This window comes from Osmerus eperlanus, chromosome 19, assembly GCF_963692335.1.
Source record: "Osmerus eperlanus chromosome 19, fOsmEpe2.1, whole genome shotgun sequence".
Classification (NCBI taxonomy): Eukaryota; Metazoa; Chordata; class Actinopteri; order Osmeriformes; family Osmeridae; genus Osmerus; species Osmerus eperlanus.
In genome coordinates, this window is record NC_085036.1 from 6,539,797 (window position 1) to 6,557,719 (window position 17,923).

Here is a 17,923-nt window from a genome sequence, read left to right on the forward strand (position 1 = left end):
ACTCACCGGACAGAGTGACAGCATTGCTGAAGAGAAGGGATGAGCGTCCTCTTTCCTCCATCAGCTTGTCATACTCGGATGTCACAACTGACTCAGACACTGATGGTAAATCTCAGGTGAGAGAACTGTACCTGACCCTGACATTGGGTTATATATTGTTTTCTGTAACGGCGAGTAACCATGGTTGGTGAAGACTAACAACGTATCTTTCACAGAGTGATGATCTTGAGTACCATCCTTGGACCAAAAGAAGTGGCAAGGATGTCAAGGATTCAAACAAGGGGGATGACCTGTCTATACATTCATTTGATGTAGCAGATTTTCTGGTCAGCTTGTGCATAGTGATAAGTGACTAGATCGACTTCAACTTAAATGGTTGAAAAGCACACATGGTCAAATGCCTCTGAGTGACCGTCTCTAATGTAGGGAGAGGAACATGATGGGATGATTTGGACCCAGAATACCCGCGAAGAGCCAGAGGCAAGGTGGGTGCAGCCCTGAGACGGTATGAGAACGAGTTCAGGGGGAGAAGGCTCCAGAAGATCCAGAAAGACATGTTGGAACGTATCTTGACAGAGTTTGAAGGACTTTACGAAGTCATGGACTCGGACCACGCTGATCACAGTGATGTGGACCTGCATGAGATATGGCAAAGAGAGATGCAGAAGCTGCACATGGCGTGCAGGGCCTTCACTGCGAGGAGCGACCAAGTGTGTAGTTCAACACCAAAGATCAACCCCTCTCAGGAAGAGAAGTGAACCATCCAACGCTTTGTAAGTAATCAATACAGAAACAGTACATATTCATTGATTCAGCTATTGTTTGATTCAAGGTATAGAATGACACTATCCTGATTAAGTTAGTGGATTATCATCCTAAAGAGGCATGGAAAGATCCCAGGTCCCACATGCCAAAAGGTGATGTCTTCTCTTGTGACTGTGTCCCCAGGCTCTATCTGAGACAGAGATCACTCCTGTGGTCCCCTTCTGCATTGAGGATGCCACGGAATCACCCCCGCTGACTCCTCCTACTCCCGAGGCCATCCTCTTCAATCAGCAGGTTCCCCGGGCTTTGACTCTTCTTAACTGTCACCGTTGGGGTTGTGACTCCTTGCAGGCCTGAGACTCCGCCTGCTGTGGGGTATTTACCACACTCTCGTCTGGGACCAATCACCAACTTGAGCGCTGATGCAAAGAAGCTGCTCCAAGGAGGATTGGAAGAGCTCCAGTAGGTGGGTCATCATCATCATCACCACAGGTGTCATCACATGTTAAATTACATTGTTGACACTGTTAAAGCATAAATCACAATATGCACAATAATAACGAATGAGGCTTGAAAAGAATCAGGATTTCTTCCATGCAAGCATGTGTTCTGTTTTCAGAATATCGCGAAAAAGAGGACTGACAAAGGGGAAAAGAAGGCCAAAGCCCAGTCATACATCGAACCACTGACTGTGGAGGAAGTTAGTGAGAAAAAGCAGGAGGAAGATTCAGAAAACAACGTGAAGGAGAAGCGCAAGATGGCAGCACCTGTATCTGGGATATTTTGTCTTCATTTTCGTACAGTGGGAGGAAGGTAAGTTGTTGACCCTAGGGCCATACAGGGCTCTAGACTGCGACCAAATGGTCACATTTGACGAGCAGAAAATCAAGACCACGCTGTCGCTGACAGTAGACCTACTGGCGACTTTCTTCCATGGAAAGTAGCTAAGGTTTGTCCAAAATGTCGCTAGATTTGTCGCTAGGTGCTTTTTTGAATACAAGTTGCTAAAGAGGACTGAAAAGTTGCTAAATCTAGCGACAAAGTTACAAGTACAAGCATTTATTTTCTACCATAGATGCACCTTTACTTCATGCTTTGTGTAAATAATAAATCCACAAAACCACCATTGCTATCTGATTACTTCTGTGAAACTGCTTAAGGTTGATTTAAATGTGTAATTAAAATGTTATCACTATGCAGCCATTTCTTTTCAGTCCTTCTCTATGCTTTCAAATGTTTTCAGTATACTTCATAGGGCATCAACAATTGGTTTAGGTCACATAGTTGCACATCTACATGGTTGTAAATCAATTTACAAACAAGTTAATTATAATCTAAACAAGGTGTCACATTAATTTATGGGTTTATAACGTTGATATACATTTACATTAGTAACATTAGTTATGTAAGGTATTTTATTATGAGCTTTCATTGTGAAAAGGGGAGTCATTTTTCTGACGGTCTGGCGGAGTTAAATAAAGTGAGACGTGCAGTAAATAAGTATCAAAACCTATCTTTTTAAAATATTGTTGCTTTTCGTCGGTGGTAAGGTGTGCTATTTTCGTGTGCAACATCATCCATTGTCACTGAGGAGACCCGAGGAGTCTTAAAATGGGTGCTAAAGATGGCGGCTGCAACAAAAGTCAGGTGACAAACCCATGAATAGCCCACTGGGCAAATCTTGAATCCATCTACTGTATGTATTGGCAGTATGAAAGTACACAAAAAAATATGTAATAAAACTGCTGAGCTTGAATGAAGCAATGTTTGTATTTTCCCCAGATACAATGAACACGCTCTTAATGTTCTGACATTTGAGGACATGTCGCTCTGCTGGCCCGGCGCAAACCGTCGGCCACAATGAGTACAGGTCACATAATCCGGGTTTTGGATGGTAGGTGAAACAATGGGAGGGAGGGAGGACTAGAGGACTCGTCGGAGAGGGCATTCCCTGTGTCCGTCTCCGTAAAAACGGAGAAGTATAAATCGGCCTTAAGTGTGTGTAAGTGGGCACGCCCCCTCCCCCAATCTGTGTTTAACGCCACATCGCCCCCTTCTGGTAGTGTTTAACAATGCATTACGAATGCATTACGTCACACTCATGCGTCCCAATCCCCAAAAGTCGCGCTAATTTTACATAATCAATTTAAATGGCAAAGTTGTGTTGTTAGCTTCTACCTTGTTGTTACTGTGCAACTCACTACCTGTTTGCTAAGATAACTATAAGTGCATTTTTAGATAGCTAGCTTGTCATCTAACCTTTGCTGAGGTTACAGCTGCTAGAAACACTGACATCAAAATACATATTTGCAAAGTTTTACCGTAACTCATGATATTGACAATGTGTTATTCTGCCAATATCGCAAGTATAAATGTCCAGCTAGCATAGCTACACGCTCATTACATTTACATTTAGTCATTTAGCAGATGCTCTTATCCAGAGCGACTTACAGTAAGTACAGGGACATTCCCCCCGAGGCAAGTGCCTTGCCCAAGGACACGTCATTTGGCACAGCCGGGAATCGAACTGGCAACCTTATGATTACTGGCCCGATTCCCTCACCGCTCAGCCACCTGACTCATTAAATAAGAAAGCTATTGTTGGCTGAATGAAATGAATGTAATCTGCTTTACCCTGGATATTGCGTATTTGCTTGTTATCTTTCTTACTATGGATATATTTTAAGAGCTGAATTAAGGACCTAAATTCCAATTGGGTTTGAAAATATTTTTTTATTTTACGAAACCGTAGCACAAGGCTAACCGAAGGGCTGTTAGTCCTCCTAAATATACCATAGACAAAGATTGCGTGAAGGCCCATAGCTTAATATAAATAAAAAATATTATTTTTAACATTCATTCATACAAAATGTACGATACACAATATTGTATTCTAAGATTTGAGCCCATGCCGTAATGTGATGAACGGAGTTTATAGACAAAAATACGGGACAACCACACCAATTGTAACACCTGGGTGTAGCCTAACCAAGGTTATTTGAGGAGAGACGCACGCAAGGAATGGAATTAATTAAAGGATTAGGTTTGGTGTATTTGGGAAGCAGCTGTTTCGACCATTAAATCAGTAGCCCTACAACCGAAAATCAGGCCGATGTATAGCAGAGATTAGATTTATGAAAACCGTTCCCTGACTTAACAATGTTGATGATTCTCCACAGTCTGACAGACTGACAGCATTGCTGAAGAGAAGGGATGAGCATCCTCTTTCCTCCATCAGCTTGTTATACTCTGATGTCACAACTGAGTGACCTGTCTTTGTAGAGCTGAAGTCCACAAACATTCCCGATAATGACTGGCGTTATATCAAATGAATGTATAGATAGGTCATCCCCTTTGTTTGAATCCATGACATTCTGTCGGGTATTCTGGGTCCAAATCATCCCATCATGTTCCTCTCCCTACATTAGAGACAGTCACTCAGAGGCATTTGACCATGTGTGCTTTTCAACCATTTAAGTTGAAGTCGATCAAGTCACTTATCACTATGCACAAGCTGACCAGAAAATCTGCTACATCAAATGAATGTATAGACAGGTCATCCCCCTTGTTTGAATCCTTGACATCCTTGCCACTTCTTTTGGTCCAAGGATGGTACTCAGGATCATCACTCTGTGAAAGATACGTTGTTAGTCTTCACCAACCGTGGTTACTCGCCGTTACAGAAAACAATATATAACCCAATGTCAGGGTCAGGTACAGTTCTCTCACCTGAGATTTACCATCAGTGTCTGAGTCAGTTGTGACATCACAGTATAACAAGCTGATGGAGGAGAGAAGACGCTCATCCCTTCTTCATCCCAAATACACCAAACCTAATCCTTGCGTGGGAGAATAACAATTGAATTAATGTCAGTGTGTAGGCTAATGGCGCAGCCGGACGCGAGCGAAGTGACCCGACAATGAGAGCGAGTCCATCAAGATACGGTCCCCGTGGACTGTTGGGCTGCTGCCCAGGGAGCATCGGGTCAAAGCTCAATCTGCCTCCACCTCCAAGGCGCCTCATTCCTATTGACTGTCGAAATTCCATGTTTTTTTTATAGCCTAATCATCAATGATCTTGGGGGGATTTCTAGGTGGGACTGGCAAGTTAGCCCATAGCTAGCATGATGTCTTCTTTCTAGATCTAGATAAGTTACCGGTAGTACTAGTCTACTTATCTGAATTACAGCTAACGACATGATTGTCCGGGACAAGTGGATTTTTTTTGTAGGGCAGAGTAATGTACCTGCCCCACTGGACAAGTTTAAACTCAAACAAAATAAAATGCCATGTTACTGTACTTGCACTGGCCAGCTTGCAAGGATGCGAGGATAGCCTACCGAAGTTGAGTTAGCCAATGTCATTAGCGATGCTAGCTAACGTTAGTTTGCTAGTTGTATATAACATTTCACTGGGTCTTGCAGCTGTTTGATTGACTGAAATTATTATGAAATGTTATGTTCTACTAGCCATTTGCCTACTTTTGCAAGTCACAGTATTTCCAAGCCCTGATAGTGTAACTGAGAAGAAGCAGTAATTCCTCTTTCAAGTAATAAGACCCCGTTCAAGTGTTGAGCATAAAATTAGCTGCACGCTCTGTAGAGATATTGGGACGAAGAACAGAAAGTGTTTAATTCTGCAGAAATTGTGTAAATGTTTAATGTAACAAATATTTATTTTTTTAGAACACCTCAATTGTTATAATTGTATAATATTACAGCTCATCTTCGTTGGTCAATGGCACAATCTTCACAATTCCTCATTTGCCCTCTCATGTCTACTTGGTTCGAAATTATACGGCTGCGGACCATCATACACGTTAGTGGTTTTAGCCACCTCTACTTCATCCCAGTCAGACGCCATAGTTCTAAGTACTAGGCTGAGGCTTCTCTCCTCCACAACTCACCAACGTGAAGTCATCGCCGATTTGTGCTAACATGCTAATGCTAACACCAAAAACTGGTCTTTAACACCATTTGGAGACACCATTTGGAGATATTTTAAAAGATATACATATCTTGAGTGCTTCATGTACCCATTAGTCAACAGTAGTGTTTAACCTGCCATATGGCCTTTAACGCCCAAAAATTATGCTGTGGATTTAACTTCTCAGAGGATGTTGTTTGCAGTGGATTTTCTAAAAACAAGAAAAGGCAGGCCATCAAATTAGTTGTTTTACTTCTGCTCAACAACGACAACGGAGATTGTCAAGAGTAGCAGAAAGTCGCCAGTTTAGTTGCTTGTCGCTATGAGATTTTTTAGTTTGTTGCTAGGTTACCTAGTAGGTAAAGTGAAACCTTAACTCAGTTTTAATGTTCTTGAGTAACATTGAGACCCGTAACTGATGTTACGGGATTCTGCCTTTGCTTCTCTAGGGCTTTTGGAAGTTACGGTGAAGACAACCACCTATTTCTTCTGGAGAGATTGTCCAAAGAGGAAGACAAGTCCAGACTGTCTCTCCAGGCACACTCCCAAGCTGAAGAAGGTCTGGCTGTAACCCAGACCAGCATAGTGGCCATGGAGGGAGGCACAGGTGGAGTCACACGGCCAGCCGACAGACCTGATGAGACGAGGAGTATAACCTCTTTAAAAAGAGAAGATCCAGGGGAGGGCTGAGAAGTCTCTGTCCCAGGCGTCTCTCGATAAAGACACTTCACACCCTGTGCCTGCAGTGGCAGGTGTCGAGTGACAAACAGTTGGAGAGGAAGGACAGGGACGGGAGGAGGAATATAGAAAACTGGGACATCCAGATGACAGTCATACATCGACCCAGTCATACATCAAACCACTGACTGTGGAGGAAGTCAGTGAGAAAAAGCAAGAGGAAGATTAAGAAAATAACGTGAAGGAGAAGCGCAAGATGGCAGCACCTGTATCTGGGATATTTTGGCTTCATTTTCATACAGTGGGAGGAAGCGAAGTTGTTGACCCTTGGGCCATACAGGGCTCTAGACTGCGACCAAATGGTGTCGCATATTGCAAGCAGGAAAACAAGGCCACACGGTTGCTGGACGGTAGACCTACCAGCGACTTTCTTCTACGGAAAGTAGCTAAGGTTTGTCCAAAATGTCGCTAGATTTGTCGCTAGGTGCTTTTTTGAATAGAAGTTGCTACATCTAGCAAAAGTCACTAGTACAAACACTTATTTGCTACCATCCATAGATGCACCTTTACTTCATGATTTGTGTAAATAATAAATCCACAAAACCACCATTGCTGTCTGATTACTTCTGTGAAACTGCTTAGGTTAATTTAAATGTGTTGTTAAAATGTTATCACTACGCAGCCATTAATGCGAACACATTAATTATGTTCACCATGTATCACCAACACAAACAATATAAATGGGTATAATTAGGTATCTCTGGAGTCTTGCTTCTCGTGTCGGTTATAAACTCCAATTTTGTTCCTTTGACTCTGTGCTCAAAAGAGTCATAGACTTGGCGGTGGTGGGACGTCTGCATTTTCTTACAGTCCTCGTAGTGTTTCTCATGTATATCTGCACGAAAAGTTCCGTGTGGAGCTGGAGAATGGTGTCAAGTGCCCAGCCTGAAAGCAGGAAAAGAGGTGGTGACACAGTTCATACTCCACGCATGCTGGGTCCTCACCTCTGCAGAGAGCGAAACTGTTTGCGATTGACAACAGCCCACAATCTGAGCTGCCTCTGCAGTTATTTGCGAAATGAACTCGGTTGTGCTGTGACCAGAGGAGTCAAAAACATTAACTGTACCTACCTTGCAGTTGACGTTACCCAGTGGTTCGCACAAACATTTAAAATCTGAACAAACCTCTGAGTTGATGCAGGCACAGAGGAGAGGAGGGCGAGGGATCTTGTGGCGTAGATGCCTCCTACATGGGGGATGTTGTGTCTGCAAGACAGGCTGAGAGTGGTCAATGGAAACATCTTCCAGCCAACAACATGGGGAGAGAACTGTGGCCCTTTGTACCTCCACCCTGCTCAGTGAAGTTGGACAGGTCAACCACCACTTAACACCTGTGATGACATCATCACGGTCCTGGACATCCTGAGAGAAGACAAATTGAGAATTAACATCATAGGCATCAACAACCTCATGTTTGAAAGAAAAAAAAATGAATAGTGATATAAAGCTAAATGAAGTTTACCTGAAGACAGTCCTCCTCCAACTCTGAGCACAGAGGTTCAGGCCCATCCAAGCACACTGTCTCAGATGGATGGGACACAGGGTCCTGGAGTCCAATGCATGTAGCCTAAAAAATACAATAATGTTAGCTTATAGGGACTGGCCGAAAAGGAGTAGACGCTGTCTTGTGACTATAATACACAGTAATGCTTTAGGTTGTTTATATTGAGATCTGTGCTATAAGTTACACTCACTCTTCCGCCGAGGCTTCAGTGAGACATAGGGTGTCCTGGTCTTCAGTTGTTGGCCATCCAAGCTCTCCAACTGCACCATGTTGTTTTCTCCAACCTCAGTCACCCTAAAGAAGACATGCTATAATGGCAAAACTGGACCGCTACCTTCTCTCACCCTTCAACCCAAGCCACTTTTGTAGGCTTGTCCTGTATGTATTCCATCGTGTAGTGGTGAAATAATTTACCTCCTCGTGCTTGACTGAAGTAATATGCATATAACAATGTTTGCTTTTCGATTTATTAAGACACTCTGGTGTCTTAATACATTTTCTTCGTCGTCCATACTCCTCGATGAAGGCATGGTGGCCGCCATATTGCCACTGTTGACAAAAAGCAGTTACCTTATTGCAGGCATGAAAACGGGTCATATTCGGTGCAAAGTCTAACAAGTTTTTAAATTGTGAAATCACTCACTTTTATCGTGCTTTTTTCTTTGACCAAGAAGTTACAGAAATCCCGAGGAGAGTTGGAGAAAGGTGGGGGCTAAAAGAGTCCTGTTACTTGAGATCTTACAAAGGTGATCCCAGAGGGTATAGTTCTGCATAATTATGTGAGTATTAATGCTGATAGATGTGTTCGTTTAGATGAATCCCAAGTTTGGTGGTTAACAAATGCGTGATCAACATTTGTTATAATTCCTAGCCAAACAGGGAAGGTTTTTTTTTTAAAGCTTTTCCGACCAGAACTTGGATTTATAGGCGGAAAATCTGTGATGTGTGACGGTATTCAGTAAAAATGCAGAAATTGAACCCCTGGTTTATAAATTGGTTCTAATACAATTGGAAGAGTTATACTAGAGCAAACCAGCTGTGTTGGTCAAAGAATGGTTTGAGGAAATGTATGTGAAAAATTATGAGGAAGCAATTGGAAAGTTACATAAAGGATTGGTTTAGAGAGGATCATGGAAGGTTATGAAATAAAACAAGAACGTTTTGTGGATGTGAAGAGATGATTGGTTTAAACACTGATGTTTTGAAGAGGAAACTATGAATATACTTTGATGGTATATGGGATAACATTTTAAGTCAAAATAGTAAAATCTAGGGTTTTTAAGAGTTTTGATAAAGGTATTAGATGTAATTTGGTTAAAAATGAGAAAGAGAAAATAACTAAATGTACTTTTATTTGGAGTTTAATTGTAATTTGGTTTTAAGTTTTATTTGAGAGTTTTATCAAAGCCTGGCATACTGTTTGGGATAAACAGTTAGGCTGTGATAATGTTGTATTGATAAATGGTATTAGTGCATGAAGAGGATTATTATAACATTCAGTTCTGAAATAATTTGGGAAGACTCATCAAGTCTGATAAATTGTGGTTATGATGGTTTGAGCTAATTGGCTCGTTTTGAACTGCAGCAAAACGAGTTATGAAGTTCTACCTATCTGACCTTTATAGAAAATATATTTGGGAAAAATGTTTGGTTAATAGCTACATTAAGAACATTATTTGGTCTATATTTCATTTAAGACGCATACAGATTCTGGTTTGGCATAATGAAAATTGCTTTTATCATATCTTTGATAAAAAGAGCTGTGATTTGGTAAAATAGAGAATCTAAAACAATATTGGTCTTAAACTTAACTGTTTTAACAGACAGAAAAGGTTTTTTGGAGTGAAAGAAATTAGACTAACAGTTGATTTTCTAAAGAAGGGAACAAAGAAACAGATTGTCATTTCTAGGCATGACTAATAGGAGTTGAATATGGGGGCTCGTTATTAGATGCTGTTACATGTGTTTGCTCAACAATAAGAAAACTGAAGGGAAAATACTGCCTGGTAATTATAGATACAGTATGTTTACTATGTGAATTGAAGTCTTTCCCAGTCCTATACCAGGTGCATAACACCATTTGAATTGATTTATTGGAGATCATATGTAATACCACAACTTAAACCTTTCACATAGCATGATAAAGAGGCGAATCAAATGGTTAACCAATTTTATTAAAAAATGCTAACTAGAAAAGAGATGTCTTCTGCTAAATTCTGTTCCAGGTGAAGCAGTAAACCAAAGAGTGGAGGAGTCAAACGAGGAGATTGGGTATTGATTAAAGTTATCAATGAAAGGAGGGATCTTATGAGAACTTTAAAATATCCTGTCTAATTTCTGGTTTTTCTATTTGTTTCGAATTTAGTTTATTTTATTACAATTCTAAAAGCTTGGCTAAAGTTGTATGTATGTGGTGAAGGGGGCCTGTGAGCATGTCCAGGTCTGCCGTGGATACATGGATGTCGAATGTCCACTCTGGAGTGACGGTGGGTTTTCCCCTATAACATCATTAGGGTTTTCCCACTGTGTCCACACCACTTGGCTATAACGCTGCATAGTCTCATCATTATTGTATGTCAACATTGTGTAATCGGTAATGGGATATTTTTTGAATTTGGGTTTGTTGTCACACCTTATAAGGGTGTGAAAGGAGGGATTTATTTGAACTTTAAAAATATCCACTTTAAATCCTGAAATGGGTTCTTGATTTCAATATCTGTGTTTAATCATTGGTGTTCGACTGTTCGCATCTCATTTGACTCAGTTACTGCTTGATCATGGGAGATAAGGTGATGCTGGGACTGTAACTCTTTTCTGCTTCAGGACGAGTCAGACCGGCGGGTCTGACTACCTAACCCCTGTTCTAAGGCCCCATTCCCCTGGAGACCCTGCCCCATCTGCCCCTATGCCCCATCAGACCTAGGAGTGGTCTGGCCCCCCCCTTCCCCTTGAAGACCCTGTCCCACCTGCCCCAATACATCATCAGATGTTCGGGGAAGCCTGTTGTACATTTATGGACAGGACCATTCAAGGTCATCGAGAGAACCTTGCACGCCCTAAGGGTGCTGGGGAAAGGAAGTACGTGGTACCACTGGAGCATGTGTTGTGCTGCTCCAGAATCCAGCCGTACGTTGCAGGAGTTGGTGGAGAAGGGCCAGTGAACCTTTTGCTATTGCTACGAAGAGAGTCCAGAAAAGAGGGTTACGACTAGGTCAAGAGTGATACTGCTTGACCACACTAGAATTGTACTGGACTAAGTAGGTTTCCGCTATTTTACTTAAGAGTGTGCTATATCAATATCAACATGATTGTTGCTGTATCCCAAGTATCAGGTCCCTGTGTAACAGGATCATTGTCTCGGCTGAGGAGAACCCGACGAAGGGGTTCCAAATGCCATTGCTGGGGCTGGCTGACCAGGACGAGGAGGCGGTGGTTGGTCCGGGCTATGTTGATTGATCTCTGGTGTTTTCAGAGATCAAAAGAGGGATTAAAGAATATATTGTGCTTATTAAAGTTATGCATTGTGCTTATTAAAGTTATGAACTTAGAAGTGTGCTCAGGCTTAAACATTGGGTCTCACACTGGGTGTGGGAAGCAGGCTGTTCTTTGTGTCTCTATCTCTTCATTTTCAGAAACAACCTTGAAACCGGGTGGAGACGGCACCCGAGCAGGTGGGACGCGTAGGCAAGAACAACTCCCTGATGCACGAGAGAACAAGCTCAACCCTTTTTTAATACTTGTGTTTCAATTGCACTGTATAAATATATGCTGGGGAGGGACAGATAGCCAGTTGGACTTCGTGAACCAGCCCAAACTCTGTTGCGGGTAGGGAAACGTAGACAACCCCAGAGCTCTGTACTTGTTGATTTCCAACTGCTGCATTAAAGCTGATATTATCGGACCTCTGCGACTCCAGACCACTCTTTCTAGAACACAGATTTGTGTCATTGAATACCATCATTACATATTGGAATAGACACATAGAATAAGAATCCTTCAGGTGAAAAAGGTGAGAAGGATATTACCCCTCTAAGGGGGTCCGGGTGCATGCTCCCCCATAAGAACATTTTTAATATTCCATATTTTAAAGCATCAATCTGATGCATTTTTAGATACTTATTTTGCCAACCTGGGGAGAGCTGGAAAAGTCAAAAATTATTATGGCCTCCTTACTAAGTATTATGCAAGCCATTTCATGCCAGCCTGTCACTGGGTCTAATATTTACAGTATATGAGGCACAATGTGGTAAGGGCACCAGAAATGGCTTAATGCATAACCCTAACAAGAGATGGTGGACATGCTGTAACTTAACTTGTCTACTCTTCCATCATGATTGACAGCCAATACAAGTACAAGCGTACTTTGAAGTCAAAATGCGTATCCGCTACACAAATTGCGTACAGGTTGGCTGGTCTGCTTATTGATAGAACGGCAGGGACAGACTGGGAGTAAAAATAGGCCCTGGACTTTGATCCAGACCGGCCCACAGCGAGCGCCCTGCTAATGCATGCAAATTCTGCCTGGTGTGATGCTAGTTAGGGACTTCCATGCTTAATGCGAGCGCGCGTGAATTTTTTTTGGTCAGATTTGAGCACAAAATAGTTTTTGGAGCTTGAAACAAACAAACACAGCCGTTTGTCCAATTGGTAAAACGTTGTCTAGTGAAAGTAATTACGTTTACGTTTCTTAGCCTGGTTTTCCATCTTTATATTGTCTCAAATTAGCTTTCGATCTGTCAGTGTCACTGTTGTGTGTAAGCGGCACTAGGGGCTGCATACGTTAAAGAATATATTGTTCTTAGTAAAGTTATGTATTGTGCTTATTAAAGTTATGTCTCATGAACTTAGAAGTGTGCTCAGGCTTAAACATTGGGTCTCACACGGAGTGGGAAGCAGGCTGTTCTTTGTGTCTCTATCTCTTCCTTTTCAGAAACAACCTTGAAACTGGGTGAAGATGGCACCCGAGCAAGTGGGACGCGTAGGCAAGAACAACTCCCTGACGCACGAGAGAACAAGCTGAACCCTTTTTGATACTTGTGTTTCAATTGCATTGTATATAATAATGCTGGGGCAGGGAAAGATAGCCAGTTGGACTTCTGAACCAGCCCAAACTCTGTTGCGGGTAGGGAAACGTAGACAACCCCAGAGCTCTGTACTTGTTGATTTCCAACTGCTGCATTAAAGCTGATATTATCGGACCTCTGCGACTCCAGACCACTCTTTCTAGAACACAGATTTGTGTCATTGATACTATCATTACATATTGGAATAGACACACAATATTTCAGTCCTTCAATGTTCATTTGGAATTTTCCACCGGAGCTTTAGCTAACTGGCTAACATTGCGTTCTCTCCTGCTGTGTTCAATGAGTCAATTCATCAAGCTGTAGCTAACATTAGCTAAGTCTATGTCAACAGAGCTCCTGGGTAACTTAACTTAGATATACCAGAAAATATAAAAATGATTGAAACCATCATTCACCAAATTCAGTCAGGTAAATCGCCGAGGCCAGTGCTTTCAGCTTCTGATGGTGGTCTGCACTGGTGATACAAGGCCCTTCGCGATAATATTTCCATGCACTCGCGCTCCCTTCTGACACGCGCACCTGTTCGCAGTTCACTGAATGACTACCCCCCCCCCCCCTTATGTCTGATAAGAATACTATTTAAATCTGCCATACCAGTATGCATTCTCACATCCTTACAATGAGGGTCACAGCGCTCTTTACCCACATTCTACTACCCCCTTCATTTTGCCTTTCTGCTATCTGTCCTCACCTCTTTCCCACATTCTTCTTTTTCTTTTTTTCTCCTTGTTCACATTGTTTTCAGAGTATTCCTCTTGGTGTTTGTCGCTGACTTCCAACACGGTCAGTGGTTTGACGTACGACTGGGTTTCGGACGTCTTTTCCCCTTTGCCAGTCTTCTTCTTCTCCCCTTTGCCAGGCTTCTTCTCTTCCGTCACATCCTGAAAGCAGAACACATGAATCACAAGAATCACTGAGCTGAGAAAAAATGTAACCAATGAAATCATGGTTCTTTTCCAGCCTCATTAGTCCGCAATTTATATTGTCAGTTATTGTGCAAATTGGGATTTATGCTTAAACAGTGAATATCATCATATATTTGCATATGATGATAATGACCCACCTGCTGAAGCTCTTCCAATCCTCCCTGGAGCAGCTTCTTTGCATCAGCGCTCATGTTTTGGATTGGTTGCAGACGAGGAGGGGGGGGGGGGGGTAAATACCCCACAGCAGGCCGAGTCTCAGGCCAGGTTGGAGTCACAACTCCATTGGTGACGCAGTTGAGGGGAGTCAAAGTCCGGGGAAGCTGCTGGTTGAGGTGGAGGGCCTCGGGAGTAGGAGGAGTCAGAGGGGGTGATTCCATGGCATCCTCAATAGTGAAGGGGACCACATGAGTGATCTCTGTCTCAGAGAGATCCTGGGGACACACAGTCACAAGAGAAGACATAACCTTTTAGCATGTGGGACCTGGGATCTTTCCATGGCTCTTTAGGATGATAAACAAACAGTGCCATACCATACCTTGAATCAAACAATAGCTGAATAAATGAATACGTACAGTCTCTGTACTGATTATTTACAAAGTGTTGGATGGAGGACTTCTCTTGAGAGGGTTGGACCTGTGGTGGGGAACCACACACCTCGAGTGGTTGGATCCTCTCAGTGCAGGTCCTGCAGGCCATGCGCAGCTTCTTAACCTCTCTCTGCCAGTTCTCCAGGCCCGTCAGATTGAGATCAGCTCTGCAGTCCTTCTCGACCATTTGGATCAGCGCAACGAAATCTTCGCTGACCCGTATATACTTCTGCGCCTGAATCTTCAGCCTTCTCCCTCTGACGTTATAAACGAATCTTCTCAGAGACGCACCCATCCGGCCTTGTCCCTGGCTCTTCACACGAGACATCTCTTTGAAGTACTCGTTGGTGTTCAGGATCTCCTCCTTGGTTGTCATAAGGTCCTGTTCCAGGGCAAGCAGGGTTTTTTGGAACCTTTTCATGACTCTTGTAGCACGGTACTGCCTGTCGCGCCTCTTCTGATCGTGTAGCATGGTGGGGTGCACGTCATTAGTGATGCAAGGCTTGGTCACGGCTCTCACAGAGGAAGGACGAAGGGCCTGGACTTCGTAATCCATAACATGATTCTAGGGAGACCAAGAGTAAAGTACAATGTGCAGGAACAGGGCAGAGGGGAAAATGTGAGAAGGTGAGGGAAAAGCTGATTCATCACTAACAGAAAAACAGGCCAATTCATTGACCCTTTGTCACACACATACACATACCAGGCGTTTATCCGGAAGTGGATTCTCCTGGTGGTCACGGTCCTCATCAGACTGTGAGTCAGATGGTAACATATTGTTCACACAGTCTATCTTCAAAATGTAATGTACCTTGATGCTTTTGATGCACAAACTGTCACTTAGAAGTTCATACAAACTTGTATAATTTGTTTAATCCATTTAATTCATTACTATGCACAGACTTACCAGAATATCCGCCTCATCAAATGAGTGGAGAGATAGCTGGTCCACATTTTTCCGATCCTTTTCATTTGGTCAGATAGTGGTCCCAAGTTCAACTCCCTACAATAGAGACACAGTCACTCAGAGCTATTTGACCATGTTTGATGATTAACCATTTAAGTTTATGTAAAATAGGATCTTACCAATTTGGTGTCATCCCTTTCACCTATCACTATGCATAAACTACTGACCAGAAAATCTGACTCATCAAGTGACTGGAGAGAAAGATCATCCCCATTTTTAAAACAATTCTCCATCTCCTGGACAGTTGTCCCATCATGGCCAACTCCCTACAATAGACACACAGTCACTCAGAGAAGTATTTGACCATGTTTGCTGTTTATAACATTTAAATTTAAGTTGATATAAGGCTCTTACCATTTCACATGCATTAGGCTATGGCCAATAACAGTGATTATGGGAAAGTGTTATTTGAGAGGAGCCTGACCTGACTGGAAGAGTTCTGTTTCGGCATGTTTGTTGCAGATCCCCAGATATCTGCCATGCCTTGATTGGCTCACGATTGGCTGTGAAGCAATTGAGAGAGAGAAAACTTTTAACTTTTGTAACTGCAATGCTCTTGAGGTTTTATTTACAGGCCATTTGTGGACTGAGCCTTGAGTCTCTGTACTGATGTGGCCAGTTATAACAATACAAAAAGAAAACCATGTATCAAAACTTGCTTTAAATGTAACGAAAGTATGGATTACATTTAGAATTAAATGTTTTACGTGTAAGATTACAATAAGTAGGGGAAACATTAATGTGTAAATAAGAATTACTAACCAAAAAGCACAAAATTGTCTGAATAGCCTGAGAAAATCTTCTGAGAAGGCTTACAATACAAGTCTTCAAGTTACTATTCACCTGCCTGTTCAGAAGAAATGGGATGGAGCTCTGTAATGTTTCATTTAAGTATTAATATACACCATTATGACGTTTTTATACGTCATCATGTGTACACTGTAAAATATTTCACTGTAACTTTACAGTAAATCACTGGCTACTCGTTGCATTACTTTCACAGTAATTTTACAGTAATTTATTATAAATATTTCATAGTAATGTATTGCACATGTTTCACAATAACGAACTGTAAACATTTAACAGTAAAATGCAATGCAACTACAGTGGTATATTGTAACTTCACAGTTGTCATGCCATTGGATTACTGTGATATAGCAGTATGTAGCTGTGGAATTACATTGTCTTGCTGTATATAAATTACAGTGATTGTCTGTATTTCTATGTTTTGTACTGTAAAAGTAATGCAACTAGTAGCCAGTAATTTTCTGTACATTTACAATTTAAATAACACTGCAAAATACTGCAAATTTGACTTGTTAACTGTGATTTTACCACACAAACATGCTTTGGATTTGCTAAATTAAAAGTCAAAGCAAGAACAAAGACAAAACTCATTTAAACTTTTTAATAATGATAACAAGTATTAAATTCACTATTAAATTCAACACTTTAACTTTCAGACTTCCCATGAACTGTTTTATATTGTTTACCATCAACCTGGAATTGGCTTCCATTGTAGGGGGTGTAGCATGGGCCATCATCATTCTGACTATGATTCGTCATTAGGCTCATTAACGATCACTGCAAAAGATCTGCAGTTCCTGTGCAGAGACAGGAGAACCTAGCAGAACAACCATCTCTCCAGCTCTCCATCGCAGCCATAGCCCACCTGAGAGGTCACGACAGTTAGTCAGACTCGTTTGTATAGAGAGGTATATTAACATCGCATCGTTTGAGTATCGTAAGAGTCGAGGGTTCTGGACTGGATGGAGTGCTACTGTACAGAGATGGCGTTCTGCTAGGTTCTCCTGTCTGCACCGGAACTGCAGCTCTTTTACAGTGATTGTCTCCTATGTATGCACAGGGACACTGAAGCTATGTAAGAGTGTCTCTTTTTAGTACAGGTTTACTGTGCAACACTAGCTAGTTCACTCCAATGTTAATAATTAGCTATAAAAATAGCATTCGCGCTGACCCACAACAGAGCTAGCTAATAGTTCATCCTAAATTTGGAGCTGGCAAAAACCTACAAATTTGTATGTATAATTTGAACAGTACTTGCTACGAATCTTTATCTGAGGAAACATACTCTATGTTCCTATTTCACTGACGCCAGCCGCAAATTAGCCACCCTAGCTGAAGCATCGACCATGTGAGACTTAGCTAGCCATCAAACTAGACGAAAATGTTTGCAATCATGACGGATTTACTGGATTTGATTATTCAAATCAGTTAAGTACGGTATTAACTGCACAAGTAAAACATAAGTACGCACAGAGATTACTAGCAGTTATATTGGATGACTGCAGATAGTTTACCGTTACAGAGCAAAATCACGATCCTGGCAGGCAGCGCCGAGGTGAAATGCTGGAAAAGAGAAACGGTTGGGAAAGCGCGAAAACTGAGGTCATTTCCACCTCA

The 17,923-nt window shown here is 41.9% G+C and overlaps 1 protein-coding gene and 2 long non-coding RNA genes across 3 annotated transcripts; 1 reads left to right on the plus strand and 2 right to left on the minus strand.

Moving 5' to 3' along the window:
* Positions 1-333: 333 nt before the first annotated feature.
* On the plus strand, positions 334-1,911 carry LOC134039759 (uncharacterized). The gene is made up of 3 exons (XR_009932820.1): positions 334-773; positions 949-1,231; positions 1,385-1,911. It is a non-coding gene; the product is annotated as an uncharacterized LOC134039759 (long non-coding RNA).
* A 5,978-nt stretch (positions 1,912-7,889) lies between these two features.
* LOC134039481 (uncharacterized) lies at positions 7,890-8,467 on the minus strand. Its single transcript, XR_009932783.1, has 3 exons — positions 8,347-8,467; positions 8,123-8,226; positions 7,890-7,995 (listed from the first exon to the last, which is right to left on the minus strand). It is a non-coding gene; the product is annotated as an uncharacterized LOC134039481 (long non-coding RNA).
* Positions 8,468-13,647: 5,180 nt separating this feature from the next.
* On the minus strand, positions 13,648-16,291 carry LOC134039623 (uncharacterized). Its single transcript, XM_062485602.1, has 7 exons — positions 16,258-16,291; positions 15,924-16,002; positions 15,440-15,765; positions 15,236-15,286; positions 14,540-15,097; positions 14,083-14,376; positions 13,648-13,900 (listed from the first exon to the last, which is right to left on the minus strand). The coding sequence occupies exons 5-7, from the start codon at positions 15,086-15,088 to the stop codon at positions 13,697-13,699; spliced, it is 1,047 nt and encodes a 348-aa protein (XP_062341586.1). The 5' UTR covers positions 15,089-15,097; positions 15,236-15,286; positions 15,440-15,765; positions 15,924-16,002; positions 16,258-16,291; the 3' UTR covers positions 13,648-13,696.
* Between the last annotated feature and the right edge of the window lie 1,632 nt (positions 16,292-17,923).

Bases quoted from the DNA above. Each gene is read 5' to 3' on its own strand.
- LOC134039623 (XM_062485602.1), bottom strand. From the start codon at position 15,088: ATGGATTACGAAGTCCAGGCCCTTCGTCCTTCCTCTGTGAGAGCCGTG. The intron at 14,377-14,539 runs GTAAATAATCAG...GTGTGTCCCCAG, and splicing joins AGTCCTCCATCCAACACTTT to GATCTCTCTGAGACAGAGAT. The intron at 13,901-14,082 runs GTGGGTCATTAT...TTCTGCTTTCAG, and splicing joins GATTGGAAGAGCTTCAGCAG to GATGTGACGGAAGAGAAGAA.